Here is a 19,440-nt window from a genome sequence, read left to right as displayed (position 1 = left end):
CCCGCTCGTCGTCGCAAGAGGCCTACAGAGGACGAGGCAAGTCTGGCGGACCCCGCCGTCGTCGCCAAGGAGGCCAAGGCGGCAAGGCCGCGTCCAAGCAGGATTGAACCGGCCGTGGGGTCGGGCCCCCACCGAAGCACCCCGGTGGGAGGCCGGCTGGCGGGCTTCGTCAGCGTGTGGGAGTCCATCTCCACCGACCGTTGGGTGCTGGACGCCCTGGCCCGGGGCCACGCGCTCGAGTTTCAAAGAAGGTGCCCGCGCGTCCCCCCCGTGGCCAGGAAAGAACTTCACGTCCCTCAACTTCTCCTGGAGGTAAAGGCGATGCTCAGAAAGGGCGCCATCGAACTCGTCCCAAAGAGGCTTCGGGGCTCCGGAGTCTACTCGCGTTACTTCCTCGTGAAGAAGAAGACGGGAGGATGGCGCCCCATCCTGGACCTGCGACGCCTGAACAAGTTCATCAAGGCGCAGAAGTTCCGGATGGTCACCCTCCAGCACGTCCTGGGTCAGCTGGAGGAAGGAGACTTCCTATCGTCGTTGGATTTGGAGGATGCCTACTTCCACATTCCCATCGCACCGGTGGCGGCGCAGCTGCGCCGCGAGGGGATTCACGTCTACCCCTACCTGGACGACTGGCTCATCCGCGCCAAGACGAGGGAGCTCGCCGTGGTCCACACGGCAAGGACCGTCCAACTCCTCACGGACCTGGGATTCTCCGTGAACTACGCCAAATCCCACCTGGTGCCCGCGCAAGTCGCACTGTTTCTGGGAGCGAGGCTCGACACAGTGTCCCTTCTGGCCTCCCCGTCGGAGGAGAGGACCAGGACCATCCTGGGCAAGGTGCAACGGATGTTGGTGGCCGACGCGGCCAAGGTGAGGTCCATCAAGTCCCTCCTCGGGATGATGTCTTCCTGTATCTACCTCATTCCCATGTGCAGGCTCCGGATGCGCCCGTTGCAAGAGTTCCTGGATGCGCGCTGGATCCAGACGACGGGCAGCTTCGAGGAAAGGATCAAGCTCGACGAGAGTTTTCGACGAGCGATACGGTGGTGGGGCACCCGCGCGCATCTGACGACGGGCATGGACTTCCAGACCCCAGCCCACCAGGTGACTGTGACCACGGATGCCTCCCTAGAAGGGTGGGGAGCGCACACCGAAAATCTGCACGCAAGGGGACTCTGGCTCCCGACGGAGAAGTCCCTGCATATCAACGTCCTGGAGCTCCGTGCAGTGTTTTGGGCCCTCAGGTCCTTCCTTCCGTCCCTCAAGGGCAAGGTGGTGAGGATCTTCACCGACAACACCACCACCATGTTTTACATCAGGAAACAGGGCGGAACCAGGTCCCCAGCGCTGTCCAAGGAGGCGCAGGACCTGTGGCATTGGGCCGTCGCCCAAGGGATTCTTCTGGTGCCGTTTCATCTGGCAGGGATAAAAAACACCATCGCCGACTCACTCAGCAGGGAGCTGCGCTCGTGCCACGAGTGGGAACTACGGCAGGATCTGGTGGATCGCCTCTTCCGACGGTGGGGCACACCCCAGATCGACCTGTTCGCGACGGCGACGAACACCAAGTGCCGGAGGTTCGCCAGCAGGTTTCCCCAGACGAGGAGCATGGGCGATGCTTTCTCGTTCCCCTGGGAGGGCCTGTTCCTCTACGCGTTCCCTCCCTTGCCTCTGCTAATCCGGCTCGTCAACCAGCTCAAGAGGTCACGGTGCAGGATGATCCTCGTCGCACCTGCGTGGCCGAGGCAGATATGGTTCCCGGACCTTCTGGACTTGTCGGCGTCCCCGCCAATCAAGCTGCCGGCGGACGCGGATCTACTCTCCAGGGAAGGAGGCGCCATCCTCCACCACGACCCGAAGTCGCTGAACTTGCAGGCCTGGCTCCTGCAGCGCTAGAGTTTGGAGGATACGACATACCGGCCGATTGCAGAGAGGTTCTTGCAAAGGCCAGGGCGTCCTCGACTCTTAAATGCTACGGACACAAATGGAAGAGGTTTTCTGTCTGGTGCCACGCACAGAAGATTAACCCTCTACGGATTACGGCTCCCCAAGTGCTGCCGTACCTGCTGACGCTGGCCAAAGCTGGTCTGGCACACGCGTCCATCAAGATTCATCTTGCTGCGATCTCCCGATACACCAGAACCACGGGCCGGACGTCCTTGTGGTCTCATCGTCTGGTGAAAGAGTTCATGAAGGGACTGTTCAGATCGTTCCCGCCGGTGAAGGCTCCGGCCCCGGCGTGGGAGCTCAACGTGGTGCTGACCAAACTTATGGGACCTCCGTTCGAGCCTCTGCACTCGGCCCCGTTGAAGTTTCTATCGTGGAAAACAGCTTTTCTCGTGGCCATCACCTCCGCACGACGAGTGGGAGAGATCCAGGCCCTTTCCTGCAAGGCCCCGTACTTGACTTTCCACGACACGAGGGTAGTGCTCAGGACGCACCCCTCCTAAATGCCCAAGGTACCGTCGGACTTTCATCTCAACGAACCCTTGGTGTTACCTGTGTTCTTCCCGTCGCCTTCGTCGCCGGCTGAGAGGACTTTGCACTCGCTGGATGTAGCTAGAGCGCTGAAGTTCTACGTGGACCGCACGAAAGGTTTTCGGAAGACGTCACAACTCTTTGTGAACTTTGGACCTGTCAATCAGGGGAAGGCTCTCTCGAAGGCTTCCATCTCCAGATGGCTCTCCGGCTGTATCATGTACTGTCACCGGTTGGCAAACCGACCGCTGCCTGGCCGTCCGAGAGCCCATTCCACCAGAGCGATCGCAGCTACCACGGCGTTCCTATCTGGTGTGCCCCTGCTGGACATATGCAGGGCTGCTACGTGGAGGTCGACGCACACCTTCACGAAATTCTACTGCGTCGACCGGGATTCCAGGGAGGAGTCCAGGGTCGGCCAAGCAGTGCTGCGCAACCTGTTCGCCTGAGGTGAGCCTGGTGAGGAGGTAAGATGCTTAATGTTGAGTTGATGTGATGCTTAATGTTGAGCCTTTGCCACCTCCCGTGGTTGTGCATGTGTGTACTGCTATGTATTCTTTATTCATGAGCATGTGAATCCATGCCAGACCCCATGCTGGAGAAGGAACAAGTTACTTACCTGTAACTGTTGTTCTCCAGCATGGGTCTGGCATGGATTCACATGCGAACCCTCCCGCCTACCCCTCTGCGGCTCTTCACTTGGTCATACTGCCACTTCACGTGCTTCCAAATCTGAAGATGGCTGCCAGAGGCGGTGCTTAGGTAGAGGGCAGTCATTGGCTGTGGTCAGTATGACGCAGAGACCAGTGATTGGTTATTACTACGAAAGACAGATCAGAAACGAAACTGATACTGGTTTTTTCTTTACCGAGGATTCCCAGCCTGACGACGGGGAATATTCATGAGCATGTGAATCCATGCCCATGAATATTCCCCGTGAGCATGTGAATCCATGCCAGACCCATGCTGGAGAACAACAGTTACAGGTAAGTAACTTGTTCCTTCTTTTCCCACCTCCTTACATTGGTACTGCTTTGGAAGTCTGTCATAGGTATGGAATACGTCGGAGGACCCAATCCCCTCGAAGAACATGTTACTCTCTTACCTGGTAACGTTCTTTCGATGGGATGGTCTGACGGCGTATTCCATATCGCTCCCTCCCTGCCTTCCCTGCTACAGAATTTTTTGTGCGATTGCAGCTTACGTTTCCGCAAGGCTTTGTGTGGGCTGGCTGGACGAAGACTGGTGCCACACGTTCTGGGAAAAAACTACAACTGAGGCTACGGGCGTTTTGCGTCCTACTTTTAACATATGATGACGTCTGCTGTCGGTGGAGGTCCTCGAGGACGGCGTATCGACGTTGACGCAGGACACAGACGCCGAAAGATTTCCCGGAGCAGGTCAGCTGTGGACATTACTGTCATGGATATGGAATACGTCGTTGCACCATCCCATCGAAAGAACTTTACCAGGTAAAGGGGTAACTTGTTCTTCTCAAGCATGGGTCTGGCATGGATTCACATGGGAACCCTCGCTACTGCCCCTCTGTGGTGGTTCTTGGTCATACTGCCACTTTACTTGCTTACCAAATCTGAAGATGGCTGCCAGAGGAGGGGGTTAGGGAGAGGACAGTCATTGGATAGGGGCAGTATGACCCAGAGGACAGTGATTAGTTTAGAGGAGAAATAGTTTTTAAGTGAAAGTGAAACGTTTTTTACCGAGGTTTCCCAGCCTGACGACAAAGAATATTCATGAGCATGTGAATCCATGCCAGACCACTATACTTACAGGTAAGTAACTTAAACTTCGCTTTACCCTTTGCCTACTGCTTATATTTTTCATGAATAAGGTGATCCCAGCACTACTTTATGGCCTCGAAATAGGGCTGGGCAATGAAAAGTTGGAGTTGAACAAACTGGAGGGATTGATTTGGAGGAGAGCTTTGGGCCTTTCCGAATTGCGTTCCGGTTGTTTATTGCACTTTGAACAAGACTTTAGCTCCTTGAAAAACACTGCACACATAAAGAAAACATTGTTATATCAAAAGTTACTGGCCAGTGAGCCATTCTCACTGTATGCCTTAATGGGGAAACATTTGCAAGTCCCCCAGAGTGGGCTCATGGCCCGTTTTATGAATGACTTTGAAAATATAATGGTCTCCTATGGGATTCGCTTGGAGGCCCTGATGAAGAATCCTGATAAAGCGAGAATTTTTTTGTATGAAAATGGATTTGAAAAACACATGCGAGGAAGGAATGAAGTATACTCCCTACACTGCAATACAAAGGGAGCCCAAGAAAAGGGGCCCCTGTTGAAATATCTTGAGTGTCCGGATAGCCGATTCACAGACACCTTCAAGAGAATGAGCTTCAACTTGTTTCCCACAAGAGAAACATTGTTCTATAGAGGCAAATAAAAACCCTAAGATGTCGTCACCAGAAGATTAGGGAGGATGTCTTTGGGATCTTTGTACATAATCTAGGATCATTACAAGGGGAAACTTTCTGGCACTATGTTTTAGAGGGTAGTTTGACCCAACATTTCAGAGTGGTCACATTTCTGAAAATGGTGGCGTTGACACTATGATAACATGAATTTTATTGTATTGATGGACAAGTAATTCTTATTGTTTGAATAATCTTGGTTCCCTCATTTGTGTAATGGAGAGTTCCTTTTTATCTGATTAACTTGTTTGTTTTATATGAGGGGCGAAATCAGCTCAGTATATGTAATGAAGGTCGTTTTTTTGTTTATTTTTTTATTTCTGTACAAATGCTTCTTTCAACTTTTTTACTGTATTGTTTTTTTATAAGGTTAAAATGAACCATTTACAACAATTAGCATTTTTAAAAGCATTGGTTCCATTAAATCTGTGCATTTTGTTCATGACTTGGATTTTATCTGCTAATAATTTGTGGGAAAGTTTGATCAGTGGTCATTTGAATTTGATTACTTTTGCAGCATTGCGATTTTGAGCTAGATTAAACCTGGTATATTTTAATAAATGTTATAGGATTTTATGAATTAAGTTCTTTGAAGATGTACAGTTATTTTACAAAATGTGCTTGCTTGCACAATGTATCTTATGTTTTTGTCTTTTTCTTCTCTTATGTGTTTAAGTAAAAATGTTATCTTCCATTTAAATGTCAATCTCATGAATGTATGTTTGCTAAAGGTTTTGTTCTAAAACCATGAACACAATAAAAGAAAGTTTTTATTTTTTGTATATGCTTGAAAATCAATGCATAATCCTAGAGGAATATTTGCACAAAACAATGAGATCTAGACACGACTCTATTCAGTTGCACATTTATCAACAAAACCAATGGCACTCAACTAATGGTCTTTTTTCAAACTGTTTTTCTCTCATTATTCTTTCTGTAGGAATGCATGGCATCAAGACATTCAGCTATGATTGCAACAGATCCTATAAGAGGAAGAGGATCTGAAACCAGAATTCAAACAAATTGCACACCAGGTTGGAATAGCGTTTTTTTGTTTTTATTTTTTATTGATTACATTGTTTAACTTATTTTGAATCAAATTATGCAGAATTGGACCTTCACTTTACCAAGGTCGATATGTTGGATGCGTAGCCCTGCTGTTACATTGCTTGGAAGTAGCAGCAATTCATCATAAAGTGCAACTGTTATTATAGGGCAAGATAGAAAAAGGGCCAGATTCTCAAAAAATTGAGCAAATGAAAGGCATGCAGGGAATGAGCTTGTTTCATTTGTGCTATTTTCAGAAATGCTCAGACGGGGTATACAGTGTTAATAACGAAAAAAATAAATAACGACAAACTTTTTCAGTGACACCAAAATAATGAAAACATGTAGAGTTCTTTAGGAAAAGTATATATGGGGGTGAGGGATTAAAAAAGGTGGGAGTAGTTTGGGGGGGATAAAAAAGCTGTAGAAACAGGGTTTTGGGGACTCCCCAAATTAAAATAGAACAGACATTCTATATTTCTCCAGCTTGCGGTCTGGCATGGATTCAAATGCTCATGATTATTCCCTGTCATCAGGCCGGGAATCTTTAGTAAAAGATAAAAACAGTTTCACTTTCACTTACAAACTGTCTTTCTCCTATAAACCAAACAGAGTTCTGGGTCATACTGCCCCCATCCAATGACTGCCCTCTCCCTAAGCCCCTCTTCTGGCAGCAATGTTCTGATTTTTACCGCACGTTCAAGTGTTTGGAGCCCTTGTGTTTTGCTCTGTATATTTTTCTGCGTTTCCGAGTTTTTATAGGGCACGTGTGCCCTTTCGTAGGCAATACTTTTGTCAAGGCAGACAGGATCAGAGAACACTCTTAGAAAATCAAAAGTCAATAGGCCGGAGCCAGTTTCAAGTGGAACCAGGTTCCTGTTGTAGAGAATCACACAGTCAGATAGTTCACGATTCAGCGTAGCCAGGAGTACTTAGATATTGTCAACAGAGGAAGCAAAAGTTATGAGAAGGAGGGAAGACAAGGGTAAGCCTTGGAGGCGAAGAAAAGGGATTCACCCAAATTCCTCGAGCAGAACACAGTACCTTATTCAAGGAAGAAGCTGGTGCCACGGCAGTTGTTCCTGGTAGTTTCCTGCAGACCCTCGGTTCCTGGAGCTTCGATCCGAAGGAGGACGTCTGGAGGGGTCTGCACCACACAGGGATGAAGCCAGCAGCAGCGACGGTGAATAAAAAGTGCGCTCCTTAAAAATAAACAGGAGAGGCTCTTCAGATGGCTATCGGGACCACTACAGCAGTGTGCAGCAATTTCGACCACGAAGAGAATACTCTGGCTGTTAGAAGATGAGCTGGTTATCCCCACAAAGCTCAAGGGAAGACGACTCCGGACTGGATCTTCGCTGGTCATCGAAGGGTAGATAGCTCAGGACTGCAGCAGGGCTTCACCGGGACGGGATAGTTGCAGCAGTCGACTTCTTCTCCGCTTCGCTTCCTTGTAGTTCCAGTGGCGACTGACTTTCAGCCCAAGAGTCCTGCCTTTTATGTGAAAATCCCCCATTCACACAGCCTGGCTGTCAATCAAGCAGCAGGGATGTTGTCCGGCCCGGACAACCACCTCAGCCAATCATGGCAAAGTGCGCCTTGGGTTTCCTAGGATACCCTGTGCAGGGCGTGACTACACCCCTCCCTCACATTCAGCCCACCTAGACACCCAGGCACCTAGTGGAGGGCTTCTTGGCAGAAGCCCACCAAAAGACAGTGAACAAAGAAAGCAAACCTGGTTTGCCGCGCAAAGTAAAACACAAGAAGGACTTTAACAAAAAGAAATGGCGACTAAACCCGACCGGAGCAAAAAGAAAAAGTATTTGGTCAAGCAGGTTTAAGTTCGAGGCTAATATAATAGCCGAAAACAATACCACGTTCATATAGTATAATCGAGGTAGAAAAGTTAGGGTAGATACTACTGCTACCAGCTAAGTCTAAATGTTAAAAGAGCGAAACAATGCTCTGGGAGGTACAGATAAAAAGGGCTAAGGATTAACCCTTTCCAGTACTGCATGTAAGATGGGGTGTACTGGATCTTTGGTTAAATGACTAAGTAAAGTTAATGGCAACTTTACCCTTTTCTGGGGGACAGTAGTCCGCCTCAGAAATGGAGTCGGTGGGAAGTTTAAAAGACAACCCTGTGTCACTGCACTGAAGGTGCTGTGTAACACACAAAACAAGGGGGCTACTAAAGTGGAGTACTCCAGAGTCCACAATCACAAAACAGCTGAAATACACATGGCAAAATACAGGTAAGAGTGGGGAAAAAGGGGTACACTCTTACCAAGTGGAAAAAATAAACTCCAGAGATCCAGCAAAGCTCCTGGGGGACTCACTATGTAAGGGAAATTAGCCATTGAATGAGAATTCTCCCTAACAGGCAAATCTCGCAATCCGCTTTTTTGTGATCCGGATGAAGACAGTAGAGGCACTGGAAATGTTTGTCCTTAACAAACGCGTTCGTTCCTTAGTCGGCAGTTGGAGCAAACCTTGAAGAGAGAACCTCTGCCCTCCTCCTCCGACATGCGGTGTAGGCCCGATGGCCTTCTGGAATCTGCAATGAAAACTCAGCGATTCTTGCCCTACCGGTCGAAAGCACGAAAGGGCACACGTGCCCTATAAAAACTCGGAAACGTAGAAAAATATACAGAGCAAAACACAAGGGCTCCAAACACTTGAACGTGCGGTAAAAATCAGAACATTGCTGCCAGAAGAGGGGCTTAGGGAGAGGGCAGTCATTGGATGGGGGCAGTATGACCCAGAACTCTGTTTGGTTTATAGGAGAAAGACAGTTTGTAAGTGAAAGTGAAAATGTTTTTATCTTTTACTAAAGATTCCCGGCCTGATGACGGGGAATAATCATGAGCATTTGAATCCATGCCCCCAACTCTCTCTGGGTATCTCAGGTGCTAACTGTGTTTTTACCCTGGTAACATTTCTTGCTGCAGATACGCGCTTCTTTAGTAAGACCGAACTGTCATTACTGTCAAAAAATGATCGCAAGTGTATTCCTCTTTTGTTTCATAACACCGGTCCGCTAAAACACAGGGTACTTACCTTGAAGTATACCGTACAAAGGGAATTGGTTAGTTGTAGTATATTTTACGTGTGGTTTTTGAATTAATAGAAGTATTGTGTTTATAACAAATAGTTAAAAAAATAAATGTACTTCGAAGGGATTGTGTCCTCCGACGTATTCCTTATCTTTGATAATACGTTTCCAGCTTGCTGGCCTTGGAAATTTTTTCTGTAGAGGGCGCTGCACATCGACGTCCGCCGATGTCCCTCGACGGCCCCCGTATTGGTGCCGACGTCACCATGCCCATAAATAGCCACTCGCTGCGTCTGTTGCTCTGTTCCGTTTTTCCGCGCTTCGTGGGGCCTCGGAACGTCGTTGCTCAGTTCAGTCAGGTTTAATATCTATTTCCACTCGAATATTCCTCATCATTCTCGATGGCTTCTTCATCAGAACCGACGACGCCGCGATCCGGCTTCAAGAAATGTCGAGACTGCGGTAAAAAAATGTCAATAACGGATCCACACAGGGTCTGTTTATGGTGCTTGGGATCCGTGCACCATTGTTCGGAGTGTGAGGACTGCATGCCCATGACGGCGAAAGCCCTGAAGAGCGAAAGGGGAAACTCGAGAGAGGTAAGTCAGCCAAATCCTCCTCGAAGGTTTCGTCGGCTGAGTCAAGGCATTCGTCTCCTTGCCGTCGAAAACCTTCCAATTCTAGATCTCGAAGCAGCTCCCACCATTCGTCGAGATCTAGACACTCAAAAAAGAGACGTTGAAGGTCCCATTCCTCGTCGTCTTCTGTGTCCCCAGAAAGAGTTTCCTGTCCCACCAAACACAGTTCTCAAGCTGAGTGGGAGGAATTCAGAAAGAAAATGTTAAGCGTCTTCGAGAACGCGGCCTCGACCCCCTCGAAGACAGCTGAGGGTGATACCCCGGGTGAAAAACCCAAAAAATCAAAACCGCCGCGAGTCGCAGTTCCCGGCGAAACATTCCACCTGAGAGCGCCATGAGCCATCGGGTAAGAAGGCACCGTCTTCGACGCCGTAGTCGAAGATTCCTTCGACGCACGGATCGGCGCCATCAATGCCGTTGTCGAAGGGTTCCTCGCTGCATCGGTCGATCGACTCGACGCCAACGTCGACACTGATGAAAGAGAGGACCAAGGCTCCACAGCCAACAGTGATTTCAAGGGCCTCCGGCACGACGCCGAGACCGTCGTCGATGCCCTCGAGTAGGATCCCGATCCTCTCGAGTTCTTTGAGACCCCTTCCAGTTTTTTCAATGGCATTTTCGGCGCCTTCGAAGCCGGTTACATCGGCTTCGACGACATCGACATTTTCTCGTCCAATAACGACGAGTTTAGCTCCTTCGGCCCTAGAGATGGGCTTTACTGAGATCAGAATACCCTGGTCTTTCTTTAATTTATGAAGAAGGGGAAGACTCTGACCAGGAAACATTTGGTTTACAAAGAACCACACTGCCTACTGCAGAGGATTTCACATCTGAAGAAAGAAGGCTGAAGGAACTACAGGAGTCACTTCATGAGGCAAGTGGACTGGACACTTCCCCAGAAGTGGAATTTGTAAAGCCAGACCCAGGGGAACATGCCGAAACACCATATAGAACCCTGATGGCAAGAATAATTGAGTTTATGGGTTGGTCTGCGCCTTCACCTGTTTTCCAACAGGATGATCTGACAGATATATTGGACAAAGGCCCACAGGGACCCGGTGGTCCCCTTCCATGCAGCCCTACAACGAAAAATTGCATCCAATTGGGAAATTCCCGAAGTTATCCGAGCAGTCAATAAAAGATTGTCGACAAAGTATAGGGTAGCGGCTGCTGACCCTGAATACCTGTCAAAACACCCGACCCCAGAGAGCCTGGTGGTTCAAGCGGCAACTTCATCCAGCAGTAGGGCTGCTTACCCTACTGTCCCACAGGATAGGGATGGCAAGAGGTATGACTCTATGACAAAGAAGGTCTTCTCTGCCTGTAGTATGGCGTTGAAATCCTTCAACGCCACCTGTACGCTCACCAGGTTCAGTCACACACTATGGGAGTGTGCTTCATCGGCGGCTGACTGCGTACCCGAAGGAGAGGAAAAGGAAGCCTTCCTTAACATCATTAAAGATGGCAATGATGCCATGTGCGAATCACTTCAAACGGGCATCGATTCCGCTGACAGTATCAGCAGGGCCATGGCGGCAAGTACAACAATCCGCAGGCATGCGTGGTTGCGAAAGTCGGGCTTTGCCCCTGATGAACAGGCCAGACTTTTGAATATGCCCTTTGACGGCTCTTTTTTATTCGGGAAAAAGGCTGATGACAGTCTGGAAAAGTTACAGACTTCTAAAGCAGCAGCAAAATCCTTAGGAGCTGCTATCCGCCAAACTCCTTTTCGCCCCTCAGGAACCTCTGGAAGAGGAAAGTCCTTTCGCTATTATTCCGCATTCGGGAAAGGCAGAGGACAGCCAGCTCAAAGAGGCCAAAGGAGATCCACCTGAGGTGGACGGGTCAAAAGTACTAAGACCGCAGCAGCAGCAGGTGCCTCTTTACCATCGGCATCTGCATCAGCCGCCCCCAAACCACTCTGAGGCCTTCCCACACAAGACACCTGTAGGGGGCAGGTTAACTCACCATCTGACGGAATGGCAGGCTCTAAGGTCAGATGCTTGGGCGTTGGAGACAGTTGCCCAAGGTTACTGCCTACCCTTTCTACACATCCCTCAGAGTCATCCACTGGGGAACAGCTCCCTAAAAGTTCCAGATCCGCTCCTCTTGCAGGAAATGATGGACCTGCTAGAGAAAGGTGCCATAGAACCGGTACCTGTAGCGGACAGGAAAAAGGGCTGGTACTCCCCCTACTTTCTCATACCAAAGAAGGACGGTGGACTGAGACCCATCCTGGACTTACGAGAATTTAACAAATTCCTCAGGAAGGACAAGTTCAAGATGGTAACTCTGTCTCAGATCCTTCAGGCCCTCGAGCTCCAGGAGTGGCTGGTATCTCTGGACCTTCAGGATGCTTATTTCCATGTGCCAATCCATCTCAAGCACAGGAAATACCTGAGGTTCGCAATTGGCAACTCTCATTATCAATTTCGATTTTTGCCATTTGGGCTCACCTCCGCCCGAGGGTCTTCACCAAGCTGATGTCGGTAGTGGCGGCGAGACTAAGGAGGGAAGGGATCCACGTCTATCCCTACGTAGACGGTTGGTTGATCAGGGCCGTATCTTCGGAGCAGGCCCAGACCCAGCTTGATTATGTCTGCTTCTTCCTTCACAGACTGGGCTTCTCCCTCAATTTAAAGAAGTCACAGATGATACCATCTCAGAGACTCCAGTTCATTGGAGCGGTCCTGGACACTTCCCTGGGAAAAGCCTCGCCACCAGAGGCGAGTGCTCAAGATATTCTACAGATGGTCACCAAGTTTCAAAATGCCCAGCGTCTCCCAGCCTTCGACTTTTTGAGGTTGCTAGGCCTCATGGCATCCTGCATCTTCCTTGTGCCAGAGGCTCGCCTGAGAATGAGATCTCTTCAGTGGGCACTGAGAAGTCAGTGGTCACAATTCTCAGGGAGAATGACAGACCTCCTCCGGATTCTGGAAAAGGTAGCCCACGACCTTCAATGGTGGGCCTATCCAGAGAACATCTTGAAAGGACAACTGTTTTGGCAACCATGGCCGGAGATAACAGTTGTCACAGACGCCTCGCTCACAGGGCGGGGAGCCCATGCCAACGACTTGACCATCAGCAGTCGTTGGTCTCCATCGGAGTCCAGACTACATATCAACCTATTAGAGCTGGGAGCGATCAGACTAGAGCTGAAAGCTTTCCTGCCATCAGTACAGGGGAGAAATGTCCTGATAATGACGGACAACACGGTGGCCATGCACTACCTCAACAAAAGAGGAGGCGTAGGATCACTGCCACTGTGCAGAGAAGCAATGCAGCTCTGGTTTTGGGCAATTCGGGAAGGAATCTCTCTATCGGCAGTCCACCTAGTCGGAGAGAAGAATTTGACAGCAGACGCTCTGAGCAGGCAGAGCACAGTCTCCCACGAGTGGGAGCTAGCTCAGGAAGTCCTTCAAGAGATCTTCACCCTTTGGGGAACCCCTCAGGTGGATCTGTTCGCCACAAGCACCAACAGGAAGTGCGATCTGTTCTGTTCAAGGGAATTTCCCCCGAGAGGAGCTCTAGGAGATGCATTCGTAGTGGACTGGGAGTTTCCACTCCTTTACGTGTTCCCACCAGTCCCTGTTATTCCTCAAATGATCAGGAGGTTGAGAAGATTCCGGAAAACCATGATCCTAATTGCCCCGGATTGTGCCAGGAGAACGTGGTACCCGGACCTTCTAGATATGTCCATCTGCCCTCCAATCTGTCTTCCACTCAAAGAGAATCTTCTCTCGCAGAAGGGAGGTCAGGTTCTCCATCCAGACACCAGAACCCTCAACCTTCACGCTTGGCTTCTGAAAGGTTGAGGTACAAGGATTGGGATCTCCCTGATGACGTCATGGAGGTGTTGCTTTCGGCCAGAAGACCAGCAACAAAGTTTTTGTACCGCTGCCGTTGGAACAAGTTTTGCAGCTGGTGTAGGGAAGAGAATATCGACCCTTTTTCATGTGGTACACCAACAGTGTTATCGTTTCTACTTTACTTGGCAAACTCAGGCCTTCAAGTTGGCACTGTAAAAGGCTATCTCGCAGTGCTTTCTATCTTCAAGCGCACTGCGGAGGAACCATCGTATTTCAAAATTCCTCTAGTGGTACAATTTCTCAAGGGTCTAACTAATGTTTACCCTCCAAAACCATTCCAGGTTCCATTATGGGACTTAAATTTAGTCTTAAACTTCTTAATGGGCACTCCATTCGAACCTCTTCACTCTTGCGCATTGAGATTTCTCACGCTTAAAACTGTCCTACTGGTAGCACTAACATCTGCTAGGAGGGTGAGTGAGCTACAAGCTCTCTCCTGTAAACTCCCACATACAATCTTCCACAAGGACAAAGTTGTCCTACAGGTGAAGCCTAATTTCCTCCCAAAGGTGGTTTCTGAATTCCATATTACTCAGAAAATTACCTTGCCTTCATTCTACCCTCCTCCCCATCCGGGGAAAGAGGAGGAAAGGCTACACAGGCTGGACTCTAGGCGAGCTCTCAGCTTTTACATCAGCAGAATGGCTAGGATCAGGCAAGCAGACCAACTGTTTGTAGTATACTCAGGTCACAAGTTGGGACTACCCATAACAAAACAAACCACCTCCAGGTGGATTATTTTGGCCATCCTGGAATGTTATAGACTAGCAGGGAAAGAGCCACCCCAAAATCTCAGGGCTCATGCAACCAGGGGTATCACAGCCTCTTCGGCCCTCCAAAGAGGGGTACCGGTCAGAGACATGTGTGCGGCTGCCACATGGTCGTCCGCACATACAGTCACTAAATTTTACAATCTGGATTCCTCCACTGCTCAAGAGACCAGATTTGGCAAGGCTGTATTACATTCGGTCCATCCCTAGAGGGATACATAACACTCTCACTCCCGCCTCCAATTACATGCCACTGCTATGGGAGTCTATCAAAGATAAGGAATACGTCGGAGGACACAATCCCTTCGAAGAACGAGTTACTTCTTACCTGGTAACGTTCTTTTGACGGGATGTTCCTCCGACGTATTCCTTATCGCCCCTCCCATCCATCCCCTTAGTGATAACTTCCCTTGTGGTTGCAGCATTCGCTTCTTCAAGGTTACTAACCGATTCAGGCATGTCTTTTCTTATGCTACAAAACGGAACTGAGCAACGGATGCAGCACGTGACTATTTATGGGCATGGTGACGTCGGCGCCGATACGGTGGCCGTCGAGGGACATCGACTCGGCGGACGTCGACGCGCAGCGCCCTCTACAGAAAAAATTACCGAGCCCAGCAAGCAGGAAACGTATTATCAAAGATAAGAAATACGTCGGAGGAACATCCCGTCGAAAGAACGTTACCAGGTAAGAAGTAACTTGTTCTTCTATTTTTTACCTGAAACCTTGAGTCAGTGTTTGCTTGAGTCACAGTAATTGTGGTCCCTTTGTGTAATGTCTGCTACTGCTCATATACTCTTGAGATAAGCCTGGCTGCTCTGCTACTGCTACCACTTTAACATAGTAGTATAGGCTTGTACCAAAGGTAAAACTTGTATTGCCACCTGTAGTCTTAATTGTGTGTAGTGGTCCCTAAGGGCACTGCACAGGATTCTGCCTAACATTGCCTTGGATTCTCCAAACGCACCATCAATGATCGCTACAGTAGACCAACGGCGTGGCTCAAGGCCAAGGCCTCTAACCCGTGCGGCAAAAAGGGGCATGCCTAACCCAGGACCGGCCGGACGGAGGAGCAGGCTTCTAAGTCCTTTGAGGGCGTTCCATCCATGGGGGTCCAAGACACTCCATGTCCGTTAATGTCGGTGTCGCTGCGCAAGCGGGTCCTGTGACGAACAGGACGCGCTCATCGGCCTCCATCTCGAGCCATCGCTCGAGGTCCTCCTTGAAGAGGAAGTCGGCTAACCCGGGCAAGCTGCGGGAGAAGCCGGAGAAGGCCAAGGCACATGGTAAGGTGTCCGATCTACCCCTGAAGGCCGAGGTGACTCAGACCACATCATCCTGGAAGCGAACTGGTGGCTGCTGCCGTCTCGAAGGCTATAGGGGCTGACCCGGTCCAGTGGGCCCAGACGCCGCCCAGAGTGGTCCTTCCTCCCAGGCGGGAGGCTTCAGCCAAGCCGGTGGAGAAGACACTGGAGAAAAAAAGGATTCCAGCTCAGACCCCTCAGGATGCAAAAAGGGGGCAGGGGGGCAGTGGAGGCATCTACCGAGCTCCAAGGCAAAGATATTTCTTCTTTGGAACGTTCACACATTCCTGGAGGATGTGGGGGATGACAACTGCAGAAACACTGAGTAGGAGGAGGACGACGAGGTAATCGTCGAGGGGGGACTACGCCACCGAGAGCATCTCCACCGGATGAAGTGGGATCATTCCACTCTGTGGTCGCCCGCGCATCAGAGCTCCAGAAGAGACCAAAAAGGAAGGGTTCCTATAACAGCGCCGAGAGGCTAAAAGGGAGACCATTCACACAGTGCCTCTCCTGGATGACGTTTGTGATGAGTGCCTGACGCTGATGAAGAATCCTGCCTCAGCCCCGGCGAAAAGAGACCAGCTGGAGAAGAAGTACCGGGTGCCGGAGTCCACACGCAAGTGCCTGCGATCGCAGCCTGTTGGGCAGAATCCTGTGCAGTTCCCTTAGGGAGCACTACAGAAGATTAAGACTACAGGTATGAGCAATAAATCCCCTTTGGTATCAGACTGTACCACAAAGATTTAGTTGGTAGCTGTGGCTAAGCAGTCAGACTTATCTCAAGAGGGAGATGAGCAGTATTCAGGGTTTACACAACTGGGCTACAGTACTATGGTATAAGGAAACACTGTCCAAAGCTTTGTATTAAAAAGAATATACATGTTTATTTTACACACTTCTTGTTCAACACATTAATCACAGTTATTAAAGCAAGTTAAAATCAGTCAAGAAAAGTACACACAACTCCCTGGTTAATTTATAGACTAGTTTGAGCAAGAGTGAAAACTGAGCAAAACAGCACAGTGAAAACCAAACGCAAATGGTACTCTAGCAATTTCTCACAAGGGAGGGAAAGATCAAGTTATACAGGAATATACTCTCAGACCCCCTAGCAACACTTCCCAATACGTTTGTGAAAAAGTTTAGGCAAGGCAATACTTTAGCATGTAGAATACTTAAATGAAAACCGAGCAAAATGGCACTTCACAAGTTTTAAAAGTGGGAAGGAAAAGGTGGTTATAAGAGTAAGGTACACCAACACGGTTCTAGTTGAGAACCAATCTAGAGAAGGCAGTTCTAAAAAATTCAGCCAGAGTCAATAGGCCTGTGCCAGAGTCAGTGGTACAGGGCCAAGAGCCCAGGAGCAAATATTTTCTTGTTGCTGCAGTCACGTCTTTGTTAAACGATTCGAAAAGGTGGTTGCAGAAGGTGAAAGACAATGTTAGATGATATGGGCGGCCAACCCAGCAGGTAGGTAAAGGAATTAAAACACCTTTAGCACTAAAAGGGAGGCCTATCAGAACAAAGTACCTCAAAATGTAGAAGAGGCTCCTGCAGTGGTGGTTGTTCCTGGCAGTTCCTGCAGTTCGGGAGATCCAGCAGAGGAAGAGAGACTCTCCTCATGGAGGAAGGTTCGGGTTACTGTACTGCCCAGGGATGAAACCAGCCGCGGTGCTGCCAAACGAATAAAAGGTACGCTCCTTTAAATCGCGGTCGTGGTGGACGGGTGCCTGGCTATCCGGTCTCCGAGTGCAGGGCACTGGCGATTCGACTAAGGCAGGTCCGGGAAGGCGATTGGCAAACTGGTTGGCCCCGCCAGCTCAAGGGAAAAAGGCTTTTGCAGATGATCTTCTCAAGTTGTGTGGAGAAAAGTGGTGAGACGCTGCAGCAGGGCTTCACCGGTGGTTCAGTTGGTGCAGATGTCTTTGGCTTCTCTCCTCTTCGGCTTCTTAGTTCCAGTGGCGACGTCTTGCTCTTCCAGTCTTCAGGACCTTGCTTTTATGCAAAAAAGATCCCCATTCATACAGCCTAGCTGTCACCCAGTGGAGTGTTAATCCTGGTGGGAGACCCTCCAGCCTATCAGGGCAGAGTGCAACATGGGTTGCAGAGGCAACCCCTTCTATGGATCGTACTCCCCTCTCCCACACTGTGGTTCTACCCCAGACTCAGTGGCGCAGAAAGGAGGGCTTCTTGGTAGAAGCCCGCAAAAAGGACGAACAAAGGATCCCCGACCTGGGTTAGGATCTTAGAGAAAGACACGAGAAATAATTTATATAAAAGTTCTGACAAATAAAACCTACCAGAGTAAAGTTAATATAAGAATAAACCGGCGGTATGTTAGAGGCTGTCAGTAAATGTGGTAGCCTCGAACAATGGGAAAGTCCCATAGGGAAATATTTGCGGTCAGATATTTTTGGTAGTAACCACTGCCACCAGCCAGAAACATTTGAGAGAGGGACTGTACGGTACTCTCTCGAAAATGAACATAAGGGAAAAAACTATTAACCCTTGCCAGTACCTCCATAGTAAGATGGGTTGTGCTGTTTTTTTTTTTTTATAACGAGTGACTAGTAAAGTCAATGGGGACTTTACATGCCCTGGGAGACAATAGTCAGTCCCAGGGTATGGAGTCTGTTAGGGGTTCGCTACGACACACCTGTGTCACTGCATGGAGAGTTTTTTGTAACACATGTGGATAAAGATGGTTCCTATGAGGGTGAGATAAACCCCATAGACATTAAACACAAACAATAGCCTAGAACACACACAGCAGATATGCCTAAGAGTAGGAAAAAGGGTCACACTCTTAGCAGGGGAAAAAAACAAACCCCTCAAATCCAGCAAAGCTGCTGATGGACTCTATAGATAAGGGTAATTAGCCATAGAATGAGAATTTACCCTAACACAGCCTTCCCCAGACTGTCATCTCGGCAGCTGTAAGGAAGTAGTCCTCAAATCCATTGTCGTCGGCCTCCGTTCCCCTGGACAGCGAGGGGAAGAAGTTGGACGACATGGGCCGAAATGTGATTTACGCGGCGGCATCAACGGACAAGGCAGCAAATTCTCTTGCGATCCTGGCCAGGTACGTCAGGAAGCTGTGGTACAAGATGGCCCAGTTGCTGGAATTCCTCCCGACGACAAGTGGGTAGAGGCGCTGCAGATCCTCCAGGATGGCAAAGTGGCATTGGACCATGCCATCATTGTGGCCCTGGACATCGCGGACACAGGGTTCTGCCAGATGGGGAACGTTGTCTGCCTCCGTTGTCGTGGCTGGTTGAAAGTCAAAAACTTTTGGCAGGAAGTTCAGATGAGGGTCCTGGACATGCCGCTCGACGGGCACAATCTCTTTGGGAAGGCTGTCGATGGCTCATTGCAAGCCATCAAGACCGACAGAGACGGCTCAGGCTCTAGGCACACTTCAGCAACACTGCCCTTCCTTTTGTGTCTCGGGAGACAATTCCAGAAGATTGTCCAAGGATTTCAGCGGCGGATTGTCCTCTTACCGTCAGCCCTCCCGTTCCACGAACCTGGAGCCCTGTAAGGGTTGTTCCAAGGCTTTCGGAGGTGGCCACTGTCGTCATCGCTCCCAATGTGGCAGGCAGGCCCCGAAGCCGGACTGAACTGGTCAGGACGTCGGGCCCCCACCCATGCACCCCGGAGTGAGGCTGGCTCGCTGACTGGCTTCGTCAGCGAGTGGAAGATCTCCATTGACTGATGGGTGCTGGACGCTCTCTCCCACGCACACACTCTAGAATTCCAGCAGAAGTGTCAGCAAATTCCATTCGTCAGCTCCTGCAGGAGGTGCGGGCCATAATAAGAAAAGGGGCGATA

The 19,440-nt window shown here is 49.6% G+C and overlaps 1 protein-coding gene across 5 annotated transcripts in view; it reads left to right on the top strand.

Moving 5' to 3' along the window:
* CENPC (centromere protein C) overlaps positions 1 to 19,440 on the top strand; it is a 1,963,500-nt gene that overhangs the window by 349,705 nt on the left and 1,594,355 nt on the right. For all 5 annotated transcript variants that reach the window (XM_069630493.1, XM_069630492.1, XM_069630490.1 and 2 more), the window contains one exon: positions 5,863 to 5,956. In XM_069630493.1, the coding sequence (XP_069486594.1) occupies positions 5,863 to 5,956 (94 nt within the window). The remainder of the gene's footprint in view (positions 1 to 5,862; positions 5,957 to 19,440) is intronic.

Source organism: Ambystoma mexicanum, chromosome 6q, assembly GCF_040938575.1.
Source record: "Ambystoma mexicanum isolate Mex_15411 chromosome 6q, UKY_AmexF1_1, whole genome shotgun sequence".
Lineage (NCBI taxonomy): Eukaryota > Metazoa > Chordata > Amphibia > Caudata > Ambystomatidae > Ambystoma > Ambystoma mexicanum.
The sequence above is the reverse complement of the archived record's forward strand: the minus strand, read 5'-3'. Positions and strand labels throughout refer to the sequence as shown.